This window comes from Natrix helvetica, assembly GCF_964273705.1.
Source record: "Natrix helvetica genome assembly, chromosome: 4".
NCBI lineage: Eukaryota > Metazoa > Chordata > Lepidosauria > Squamata > Natricidae > Natrix > Natrix helvetica.
The window spans coordinates 8,094,098-8,106,765 of record NC_138550.1 but is presented as its reverse complement, the minus strand read 5'-3'; the positions used below and the strand labels follow the sequence as shown (position 1 = coordinate 8,106,765).

General features: G+C 43.0%; 1 protein-coding gene across 5 annotated transcripts in view; it reads left to right on the top strand.

Annotated features, from left to right (window-relative positions):
- The window catches only part of SYTL2 (synaptotagmin like 2), a 75,881-nt gene extending 63,966 nt beyond the window's left edge, over nucleotides 1-11,915 (top strand). For all 5 annotated transcript variants that reach the window (XM_081951224.1, XM_081951223.1, XM_081951226.1 and 2 more), the window contains 6 exons: nucleotides 195-297; nucleotides 3,423-3,593; nucleotides 4,519-4,597; nucleotides 5,997-6,096; nucleotides 8,511-8,716; nucleotides 11,486-11,915. In XM_081951224.1, the coding sequence (XP_081807350.1) occupies nucleotides 195-297; nucleotides 3,423-3,593; nucleotides 4,519-4,597; nucleotides 5,997-6,096; nucleotides 8,511-8,716; nucleotides 11,486-11,631 (805 nt within the window). In that variant the 3' untranslated portion in view covers nucleotides 11,632-11,915. The remainder of the gene's footprint in view (nucleotides 1-194; nucleotides 298-3,422; nucleotides 3,594-4,518; nucleotides 4,598-5,996; nucleotides 6,097-8,510; nucleotides 8,717-11,485) is intronic.
- The last annotated feature ends 753 nt before the right edge of the window (nucleotides 11,916-12,668 follow it).

Genomic DNA, 12,668 nt, shown 5'->3' with positions numbered 1-12,668 from the left:
TTCGGAAAAATGTTCGGCCCTCCAGCATGTTCACTTCATCCAATCTGGCCCTCTTTGAAAAAAGTTTGGACACCCCTGATTTAAAGAGAAACGTAAACATAATCTAACCGAAGGTTTTTAGGTTGGTACCGAGCTTCACCGGAAATTGTATTCTGACTCTTGTCTTCTCATATTTGGCCATGAAACCTTTTTAGATACGTGAAGAGTTACCTGCTACCAGAAAAACATAAACTGGGCAAAAGAAAGACGTCCGTGAAGAAGAAGACCCTGAATCCTGTCTACAACGAGATATTACGGGTAACTTGCACCTTTTTCTTTCTTTCTGATGAGGGGTTCACCCAAGATTTCAATCAGACCAATAATCGAGAAATGAACAATACCCCAATGAAAGAACTACCAAACAAGCCAACAATAAGCAGCCCAACCAAAGAGCCTGTAAGACCATCCCCGCCAACACTGACAGGGCAAGCCACTAGAATATAAACTGAGAGCAAACCCTGCTTCCTACCAGCACTGATGATGTTACCTAGTTCGGTAAATGAAACGTCTGCAAGAAAGCCAACCTCAGAAAACACCAAGGATCATATGATGACCGTTTGTGGCCATCTGACAAGCAAGGACAAGAGGGATTCACTTCACAGCCGTGCTATTAAGTTAAAAAACCGCAGTGGTTGCGGCAGGAAAGGTTGTAAAATGGGAGCAAAATTCACTCAACAACCGTCTTGCTTAGCAGCAGAAGTTTTGGGCCCAGTTTAAGTTGTAAATTGAGGACTACCTAGTGTGGGAGTCAATAGTAGCCTTGTCATGTAGAAAATCTATGGGGTTTTATCAGAAGCAACACCAACTGAAATGGCCCATAAGCAGTCAATAACATACCGTATTTTTCAGAGTATAAGATGCACTCTCCCCCCAAAAGTGGGTGAAAATTTCTGCGCTTCTTATATAGCTAATGTTGCTGAAGCCCTGCCCACCTGCTGGCCCCCACTCGCCTGCCCCCATCCGCCAGCTGTTTTTGGCCTCTGCACGTTGCATTTTTGGCCTCTCCCTGCCCCGTTTACAGCCCATTCCAGGCTGCGGGGATCACCACAGCCGATCTCTGCCTCTGTGCGTCATGTTTTTGGCCTCCACATGCCCTGTTTTTGGCCTCTGCGCAACCTGTTTTCATCTGGTTGCAGGTGGCAGGGATCAGCCTCCTGGAACGGGCCAAAAACGTGATGCGCAGAAGCTGTACATGGGGTGTGCGGAGTCCATAAATGTGATGCCCGGAGGCCAAAACGTAACGTGCGGAGGCGGCAATCGGCAGTGATGTATTGTAATGATCCCTGCAGCCTGGAATGGGTCTAAAACGGAGCATGCGGAGGCCAAAAACACGATGCATGGAGGCCCCGATGAGCTGTGGTGATCCCCAGAGCCTGGAACAGCTGATTGGTGGTATTTCGGGAGGCCGATCCAACCGCCAATCAGCTGCTTGTGGTGAATCAGCTGCGATAATGTGCTGAAGCTGACCGGGCTGTTTGCTATTTGCGGCAGGGACGTTAGCCAGATAAATACCGATGGATGCTGGTAGGCAGAGGCAGATTTTTTTTCTTGTTTTCCTCCCCAAAAACGAATGTGCGTCTTATATTCCGGAGCATCTTATACTCTGAAAAGTACGGTAAATGCCCATCAACCATAAGTACTGTGTCTGCAAATTGTCCTGTATTTTAATTTAAATGCTTTATTTTTATTTCCTTTGTTTTTACCCTGCTGCATTTCCCAAGGACTAATAGAGGTTTGCCTAATTAAAATCGCAACACAGCAACAGAGTAGCAAATACAATAAATCAAAACTGACAGAATCCTGGATCGACAATAAAAGTTAAACTATGACGAATAGGCATCCAGGGGTAGAAACAGCTGAAAACGGGTGGCATTTCAGCAGCTTTCATCAGAAAATGGAAGAAATATTGTGTGTAATATTGTGAAATTTGGGTCACATGAGGATATTAAAAAAAAGCTCTTGCAAGATTTAGGAGTATCTTCATATTGGGGGGGATTTTATTCATAGAGAGCACACCAGAGGTACGGCCTGGTACGGCCGTACCGGTGATAGCCAGGAGCAGAGGCTACCGTACCACTACGGTGACTTGTTTCGCCCACTTGCCCACTCGCGTTCCATGCCTGTTTTTAAAGCAATCAACCAATTGCGCATGCGGGCACAGCGTGCGGCACCTGCACGATCTTGACAAGCAGCTGGGTGTCGCAGGGGCTGTGGAGTGCGCATGCGTGCACGACCAGGACGCGGCCCCATGCGCAGCGTGCCGGTAGCGATGGGGAGAGGAACCCACCGCTGGAGCACACCCAGATCTTGAAATGATGGACTATAATATTATTCATGGATTGGAATCATTGAATGAAGCTGATTTGAAGATGAAGAGTAGATCTGCCAAGAACAACAATAACTATGATAACTAAAAGAAAAGTCACATGTTCCAAAATAATAACATTAGGAACACAGAAGCAAAATGACAGAGTTGGAAGGGACCTCGCAGGTCGTCTAGTCCAACCCTATGCTCAAGTAGGAGACCCAATACCGTTTCAGACAAATGGCTGTCCAATCGCTTCTTAAAAACCTTCAATGAGGGAGCACCCACAACTTCTGGAGGAAAGCTGTTCCACTGATTAATTGTTCTCACCAGAGGTGGGTTCCTCCTGGTTCGGCCCAGTTTGGCTGAACCGGTAGTGGAATTCAGACCTGGATCAGAGTGACCCAGGCCTGCCACGGCCCCGAACTGTTCCCTCACTGCCACTGGGCTGCCGCCATTTTGGTTTTTAGTGACGGCGCATGTGCAGTTCACTGTAAATTGTTCTGCGCATGCGCGAAGAACAATTTACATTGAACAGCGCACCCGCGCGGGTTGCAAACCGGTAGTAAAACTGGCAGCAACCCACCCCTGGTTCTTACTGTCATGAAATTTCTCCTTATTTCTAGGGTTGGATCTCTCTTTGATTGGTTTCCATCCATTACTTCTTGTCCTGCCGTCGAGTGCTTTGGATAATAGATTGACCTCTATAATCTTCCTAATACGGGAAGATTGCTAACTTGTCACCCCAAGTCCTCCTTTTCATTAAACTAGACATACCCAATTTCAACAACTGTTCTTTATATCTTTTAGCCTCCAGTCCCCTAATCATCTTTGCTGTTCTTCTCTGTACTCTTTCTAGACTATCAACATATTTTTTGTATCACGGTGACCAAAACTGTAATTTCTAACCCTGCCCTATTTTGCTCGTGAGCGACCCCAAAGCACCTGGCCTGCGACTGTTGATAAACAGGATGCTAATGTCACCATGAAAATTGCAGGAAGGTGTCTACAGATCGGAGGTTCAGTGGAAAGGAGACTTCATCTTAACTACGTTTCATGTCTGTTTGTTTCTCTGCAGTATAAAATAGACAAAGCCGTTTTGAAGAGTCAAAGGTTGAATATCTCAGTTTGGCATCACGATACTTTTGGCCGCAATAGTTTCCTGGGTGAAGTTGAGCTAGAGTTGGCAAACTGGGACTGGAATGACAGTCGGAGCAAACAAATGGTCTGGTACCCATTGAAAGCAAGGGTAAGTATTGATTTCTTAAGTTAAACGTTATTCAGGTCACTTTGCTCATACACTCGCAGGCATAGCACAATCTTCCCAAATGCCTAGGGAGATTCTCAGTCATCCATGGTTGACCCAAAGGTGCTTTTTCGAGAGGCAACTGGACTTTCTGGGTTTTTCTTTGAAGATGTTTGACTTCTCATCCAAGAAGCTTCTTCAGCTCTGACTGGATGGGGGGAGGGGGAATGGGAGGATTTATGTTCCTGCAGACAGTCAACAGAGGGGGAAGGATACAACAGCATCTATATCCAGTCTACAGCACAGTCCTTTCAACAGTTCCAAGAAGGCTCCACACCCATTTGCACTACTCAGGTGACCCTGAGGACAAGCCTCCAAGTGGTCTCAATGACTCTCTAAAAGGATGCAAATGACCAGTTGTCTGCAAGGAGTATAAATCCTTTCATTTCCCACCATCCAGTCAGAGCTGAAGAAGCTTCTTGGATGAGAAGCGAAACGTCTTCAAAGAAAAACCAGAAAGTCCAGTTGCCTCTTGAAAAAGCACCTTTGGAATCTTCCCAGATATTACAAGGAATTTTAAAAAGTCCCCTAAATCATGCTTTACGTCCGGAAGTACAAAACCTCTGTGAGCTTTGGCCTTTGTAAAGCTTATGGCCGTGAGAACTTTAAACAAATACAGTATATTGGCTTTGTGGTGTAGAATTCTTTGTTTTGGGAAAACAAAATAGCCGGTGACATTTCGTATTTGGTTGTGAGGGCTTTAGTGGCCCCTTCAAACTTCTGGAGATTGATTTTATTCCTTTGGGCATTCTGTTTGATGAAAAGATACGTAGAGTTACAAAAGTACAGATAGCGATGTGTGTTAGGCTTTTCATAAGCATTGACTGTTTTTGCTTGATTTTTTCATTTCTTTTTCCGAATGGTGAAGACTCCCTTAAAAGGATTAGAACTGGAAAACAGAGGGGAGATAAAGATAGCTCTCCAGTATATCCCACAGCCTGTTGGAGGTAAGTATTCCACGTGTGTATGCATGTATATGTATGTGTGTGTGAGTCTGTCTGTCTGTCTGTCTGTCTGTCTGTCTGTCTGTCTGTCTGTGTGCTTTCTGTTGTGGCCCGCTAGCGGCAGCAGATTCGGACAGTGAGGAGGTTGGGGAGGAACATGGGCCAGTCCTGGAGTCTGGGGAAGGCTCTGATGAGGGCTCTGTGTCAGAGGCAGAGATGGGGCCAGGGCCGTATGCCAGTTATCAGCTGCCTGCAGAGTCAGACATCAGTGGGGCAGACGAACAGCTGTTCCCAGTGCGCGCAGAGTTGCCAGGCGAAGGGAACAGCTAAAGAACAAGGGTCGACTTGGGAGTAAAACCATAGGTCAGTGATGGTGAACCTTTTTTGGCTCGCGTGCCAAAAGCGGGGGGAGCGCAGGGGGGGCGTGCTACACTCACAATGCTATGCACACGACCCCAGCACGCATGTGGCACGACTAGCTCTCCCCCTCCTGTTTTTGGCATCCTTTTTTCACCCTCCCCAGGCTCCAGAGGCTTTATAGGTGCCTGTGGAGGGCGAAAACAACCCCCCCCCCTCCCAGAGGCCCTCCAGAGGCTTCAGGAGCTTCCCTGAAGCCTCCGGAGCACGAAAAAACAGCACTACGTGCAAACCGGAACGGACTTCCGGTTTGCTCGTAGGGCTGGTTTTAGCCCTCTGTAGTCCTTCAGGAGACTTCAGGAGGCTTCCCTGAAGGCTCCGGAGGGCAAAAAAAATGACCTTATGAGCAAACTGGAAGTACGTTCCTGAACTTCTGGTTTGCCTGTAGGGCCATTTTTTTTGCACTCCAGAGGCTTCAAGGAAGCCTCCGGAGGGCGAAAAATGGCCTCAAAAGAAGCCCAAAGTCAGCTGGCCTGCGGGGGCATGTGTTCTGGCCAGATGAAAGGGTAACAGCCCGCGTGCCCTGACAAATGGCTCCGCGTGCCACCTGTGACATGCGTGCCATAGGTTTGGCATCACGGCCATAGGTGGATGGTGAATGGCCCTTTCCATAGGGAATGAAAGAGGAGCAAAAGGGGAGTGGAGTTTGCAGGAGACAATTAGTTCATTCCTGCAATCTTGCCAAATATTGTGGCGTCTGAAAGATATTGGTCTGGCAATTCTCCAGGCCTGATAAAGGTCGGTAATTGTGAACTATCTTGAGAGACTGTGGGAGAGGAAAGAATTTGCTGGAGAGGAATTCACTGTAAATTAAATAAAAGGGGTTTATCGGGCAAGGACTTGGCTTTGTGCTGCTGGGGAAGCCTAGGTCAGAACAATTATATTCTGCTACATATAAAAGAAGCAGTCAACAGGTAACCCAAAAGTAAAACTATGATTTGAAGCAATCAGTTAATTATCTGTTATATATGTCTCCGTTTTAAAGGCAAAAAGACTCCGGCTACCGGTGAAGTTCAGATTTGGGTGAAACACTGCAATGACCTGCCCATCCTCAGAGGTCCAAAACTCAATTCTTTTGTGAAGTGGTAAGTACATCGCTGAGCACAGTGGCTCAGTGTTAAAGATGCTGAGCTTGTCAGCCAACAGCCACGGTTCGAGACCTGAGCCCTTTGCGACGGGGTGAGCTCCCGTTGCTTGTGTCAGCTCCAGCCCACCTAGCAGTTTGAAAGCATTGCAAATGGGAGTAGATAAATTGGTACCACTCTTGATGGGGGAGGAAACAGGGTTCCATGCATCTTGGCGTGTAGTCATGCAGGCCACATGACCAAGGAAAACGTCTTTGGACAATGCCGGCTACCTCAATTAAGAAAAGGAGATGAGCTTTCCCTCCTAGAATTGGACATGACTGGACAGAGGAAACCTTTATTGTTACCTTTTTAAGTACAATGAATGTGCACAATAAGTACCAGTGTGAGTGACAATTCAAATCAGGTGAACCGATAGTAGTGGCGGCAGGAAGCTCCACCCACCAGCCCTGACGCTTCTGTGGTTCGCAGCGTGCCCAAACTGATAGTAAAAAAAATGGCAATGCACCAACACTGGTGTGTTCTGACCCAGCTCCCCAAATACGACAAACCCTCTGAAGTTAACTCCAATATTACTTTATTAAGAGTGTCAGCAGTCCCGGCAAAAAGTTTCTCTCTCAATGCAGGCTAACACATCTGTCTGGCAGGGGAGATGAATAGTTGTCTGCCCCCTGCCTTTTATCCCCTAGAGCTCGGGTGAGGCTTCGCTAGCAGTGGTGGCTCCTCCTTCCCAAGGACCAGCCCATGGATTTCCACTACTCTCCTCTCCTCTGCCTTTTGTGCATCTGCGCGTCAGGCACTGGACCTACCTGTTCCTCCTCTTCCTCATCAGCCACCTTCAGAGCTGGTGGCTTTTGACTCTCCATCTGGGGGCCGACGGACGGCCCAGGCTCCACCTCCATCTCTCTCTCTGCTAGCTCCATTCCCTCTTCCCCCTTGGAGCTCTCAGGTTGCTTTGATGCTGACCTTGATTCCCACATTGCCTTCTCCTCCGATTTGGCTGCTGGAGGGACCGGTGGCCTAGAGGCCACAACACAGTGGGAGAATTGTACATTCAGACTTGTTCAGATTCAGTTAATGTAGTTTTACAATAAAGTAGAGTTAGTTTACCTGGCTGTGTTTCCTGTCTGGTTTACCTGATAAGACTGACACCATCTCAGTCAGTCATTACTTCCCGACCTCCTGTTCCTTGTTACAACTGAACTCTTAAAAAAGTGGTATCTGCTGATCAACATTTTCCATAGCCACCACTGTCAAGAACAAATAACCCAAGGCAGAGAACATATCCAACACTTCCTCCCTCCTCTTGTTTTCCCCTGTAACAACCTTGTAGGGTGGGCTGGGCTGAAAGACAGTGACTGGCCCAAAGTCACCCAACTCGCTTTTGTGGCTAAGTTAGGATTTGAGGTGGCTCTCCTAGTTAGCCTTTTAGCCTTGTTAACTTTTTGAGTTTTTTACTTGTAAATTTTAACCTTGTTTTTTAACTGTGTTCTTCACTGTGCTTTTTAGTCACAGGTTTAGAGTAGAGTAGAGTAGAGTAGAGTAGAGTAGAGTAGAGTAGAGTAGAGTAAATAGAATAGAATAGAATAGAGAAGAGAAAATAGAAGAGAGAAAATAGAATAGAATAGAGAAAATAGGAGAGAATAGAGAATAGAATAGAATAGAATAGAATAGAATAGAATAGAATAGAATAGAATAGAATAGAATAGCAGAGTTGGAAGGGGCCTTGGAGGTCTTCTGCCTAGGCAGGAAACCTTACACCACCAGATAAATGGTTATCCAACATCTTATTTAAAACATCCAGTATTGGAGCATTCACAACTTCTGGAGGCAAGCAGTTCCACTGATTAATTGTTCTGTCAGGAGATTTCTCCTCAGTTCTAAATTGCTTCTCTCCTTGATTAGTTTCCACCCATTTTATTTTATAGTGTTTTGTAAACTGCCCTGTGTCACTTAGGTGAGATGAGCAGGGTAGAAATTTGATCAATTAATAAATGAACAGCATAAAACCAAATAAAATAGGGAGTGATACTGCCTAGCATTGCAAAGCAGCAATTGGAAGATAAAAGGCATTCTGTAAATTAGAAAGTCAGCCAAATAAGATTTTATAAGATCACTTTATTGTTTATTGTTTCCAAATTTTTACCTCTTAGATATGAGAAATAGTAATTTCCTCTTTGCTTTTAAACAGCATGGGTAGTATATTACTGCAAAATATATACCATCTAAAGCAGAGAAATTCAACTTTAGCAACTTTAAGACCTATGGACTGCAACTCCCAGAATTCTCCAGACAGCATTGATGGCTGAAGAATGTTGGGAGTGGAAGTCTACAAGTCTTAAAATTGCCAGGGTTGGACACCCCCTGATCTAATGTGTATTGAGTATCATTTCTTTTGTCTTTGTTGTCCAAAGTACTGTTCTTCCGGATACAAGTAGAAAGAGCCGTCAGAAAACGAGAGCTGTTGCAAAGACGACGAATCCGGTCTTCAACCACACCATGGTTTACGATGGCTTCAAACCTGAAGACTTGAAAGAAGCATGCGTGGAACTTACGGTTTGGGATCATAATAAGCTTGCCAACCATTTCCTAGGAGGACTTAGGATAGGACTTGGAACAGGTACAAGTTTCTATCACTTTCTCCTCTTTTTTTATTTTTTTATTTTTAAACATAAAAGACAACATAAAAAGTTCTCATCCATTACATACATACAGCATGTCGTTTGGTTACAAGCATTTGTGCATCCATATTCTCAATTATGTATACAATCACAAATTTTCCGTCTAATATAACTAGGTACCTCACTTTCATTGTACATCATATATTCAATTACGGTTAATATTTCTTTCTTTTTAATGAATCTAATTCCCTTGCATTCTTGATTGTCTATTTAATAACAATATACCTTTATGTAGTCACTTATCTCATTCTGAATATTTTCACAGTGTAAAAGAATTTACCAACTGTTTATGTTTATACATTACTACTTTCAAGTATGCATAATCCCTCCAATCATCTATCAAGTATGCTTATGTTCATTGTTGTCCTTGTACATCATACATTCAAGCAAAAATGTTATTCCTTCATTTTTAAACAAAGTATTCTAAATACTCACTTCATATATATACCAATCTTTCATTACTTCCTTATTAAATAATGTCTTCTAAAATAATCATGTGCTTTAGTTCCCTTATACCATAAAAAAGCATGCCATCCCAACAGTAAATCATGACCCTCTACATCCAATAATCTAGAGTTTTTTAGTGTTATCCACTCCTTAATCCACATCAGGTTTGTTGCTTGATAATATAACTCCCAGTCAGGTAAGCCCAATCCTCCTCTTGTTCTAGCATCTTGTAGCAATTTGAGTTTTATTCTAGCTTTTTTCCCTTGCCAGATAAACTTCAACACTATTTTGTTTAGATCTTCAAAAAAGTCCTTGCCCAATTTGATTGGGATTGTCTGGAACAGGTATAAGATTGGGATTGTCTGGAACAGGTATAAGATTCTGGGTAAAATGTTCATTTTAATTGTAGAGATTCTTCTTAATCAGGAATCAATACTTCAAAGCTTCAAAAAAAGAAAAAAAAAGAATCAAGGAGCCAAGGAAGAAAAAACATCACGACCTCCCTAGCAAGATAATATAAGCACTGCCACAAAACTAGAAGAAAAAGATTCAAAAGTCTTTTTTTTTTAAGATGAAAGTCTTTCCAAGGTCATTCTGAGCTTTCCCTTAGAGCTTCTGTTTAGTCCAAAGTAGGTTTCCAGATACTGAAAGTTCCACAGGAAACAGCTGTGTAAACAACTGTATTCCTGCCCCTATCCTACTCGGAAAGGGAGCGGCTAATAAATCCAAATTTATTATTATTATTATTATTATTATTATTATTATTATTATTATTATTATTATTATTATTATTATTATTATTATTATTATTATTATTATTATTATTATTATTATTATTATTATTATTATTATTATCAGTTCTTAACCAAATAGCCTTCAAGGGAACAGCTTCTCTCTAAACAGTTCAGATAATAAAACTTAGTAACAATGTTTCAAGTCCACTAGGTGGCAGTGTTAATTGTATCAACTCTGGATGCTTATTCCCCCCACCCCCCCACCCCCGGCTCTATTTTTAACTTAAAAAAACAGAAAATCGGAAATACAAAAAGAAAAGCCAATAGAAAAAAAAGAGAAAAAAGAATCTTCAAAGCAATTAAGATTTAAATATATTCAGTCCAAAAGTAAAAGTATAAAAAACCGCAATAAGCCAATCCACATTGAATTGCGATTGAAAGTCCAGCCTGGCTTCCGAAAGTTAAAAGGGAAAAAAGAAAAACTTCAATTGACCACCTTAAATCCGCCGCTTTCTCTCTAGTCAGCCTTTCTTTTAAATTAAATTTCCGAATTTAGGGTGTTCTCTCTCCAATAGAAAAAAGGATTTAAAAACTGTCACCAAAATGACATGCTTCTCTCCTGCCCTTGTGTACAGGAGCTGTCAGCAGTTTCAGCAGCTTGGGGGCTGACTCGCGATCGCTGGCAAAGGGGGCTTTTTCCGGGTCACCAGAGACTTTGTGGGTGTCTCTGGGACCACAGGATCTCCCCCTACCTTTCACCGTGTCTTCGGGACTGTTTAGGCCTGGATTGGACTGTCCAGACGATCTGAATTCGACGGCTATCCGGAGAAGTCGGAAAAGTCGTTGTACCATTGCGACATGAAGCTCCGCCCGCGACATGAAGCTTCTTTCTACTCTTTCTTTCTTTCTCTTTCTTTTCTCTGTTTGTTTCCTTTTCTTTCTCTTTCTTCTTCCTCTATTTTTTCTTTTTCTTTCTTTCTCTCTCCCTCCTTCCTTCCTTTCTTTCCTTTCTCTTTCTCTCTCTATCCTTTTTCTTTCTTTCTCTCTTTTATTTTCGTTTATTTTCTTTCTTTTTCTTTCTTTCTCCTTCCTTCCTTCCTTCCTTTCTTGCCGAGGTGGTACAGTGGTTAGAGTGCAGTACTGCAGGCTACTTCAGCTGACTGCTAGCTGCATTTCGGCAGTTCAAATCTCACTGGCTCAAGGTTGACATCCTTCCATCCTACCGAGGTGGGCAAAATGAGGACCCAGATTGTTGGGGGCAAGAGGCTGACTCTGTAAACCAAGTGGTATATATGTCTAAGTCTAAGTGCTATTATTTCTTTCTTTCTTTTTCTTCTCTCTCTCGCTCCCTCTTTCCTTCCCTCTCTGTCCCTCTCTCTGTGGAAATGTAGAAAAATGGTTACGTCATTTGTTTCAGTGCCGTTGCAACTTCAAACGTCCCTAAACAACTGAAGACAACCTGTATCACAGTGCAGATAACTAATCAATATTTGCTACTAATCTCATTTATTTAAACACTTTTATTAGGCAAAAGCTATGGCATTCCAGTGGATTGGATGGACTCTTCATTAGATGAAGCAACCTTATGGGAAAGAATGATCAACTCTCCCAACACCTGGGTAGAAGACACACTCCCACTCCGGATGCTGATGGTAGCAAAAATGACAAAATAAAAATGACATAAATTGCTTTCCAGTTGTTACGATTTGCTGGAGTTTGATGGAGAGAAGAGCTAGAGAGATACAGAGATGAATGTCTGGGGGAAATCAATTCTTTCATCAGGTATAAATGTCAGCAGTGGGCATCTTTATGCTGTATATAACTGGTCCTTGCTTTTGCTGGATGCTACCACCATAAAACATGGATCTACATATCACCTGGTACTGAGTTTTAAATCAAACTCTTTTAATCTTTAATAAACACTGTATGTATTAAAACATGAAATGTATTTAAATTACGCGCAGTTGTCTTGTGTGGTCTTTTAAATCGATCCATGAAAAGGAATGAAAGGATTTCACTAAATAAATTAAATGATTATTGGTGAAGATTTATAAGTTGGCGAAGGAGCAACCTAGAACTAAAGAGAAATTTCCTGACAGTGAGAACAATTAATCAGTGGAACCACTTGCCTCCAGAAGTTGTGAATGCTCCAACACTGGAAGTTTTAAAGAATGTTGGATAACCATTTGTCTGAAGTGGTGTTGGGTTTCTTATCTAAGCAGGGGGTTGGACTAGAAGCCTCCAAAGTCCCTTCCAGCTCTCCTCCCCTCCCCTCCCCTCCCCTCCACCCCCCCACCCCATTCAATTCTATTTATTCTCCAAAACGCCAGAAGGCTGGGCAAGAAGCAATGAATGGAAACTAATCAAGGAGAGAAGCAACCTAGAACGAAGGAGAAATTTCCTGACAGGTAAAACAATTAATCAGTGGGACAACTTGCCTCCAGAAGTTGTGAATTCTCCAACACTGGAAGTTTTTAAGAAGATGTTGGACAACCATTTGCCTGAAATGATATAAGGTTTCCTGCTTGAGCAGGGGGTTGGAATAGAAGACCTCCAAGGTCCCTTCCAACTCTTATTTTGAATCAGTTGCAATCTCAGTGTATCAGAAGATAAATTTGCAAATTTGCAATTTATTCCCTTGGGTGATATTCCACAGAACTCAGTGGAATTCAATCCTGTGCAAGCCCTTACAGACTGGACTCTTAATATT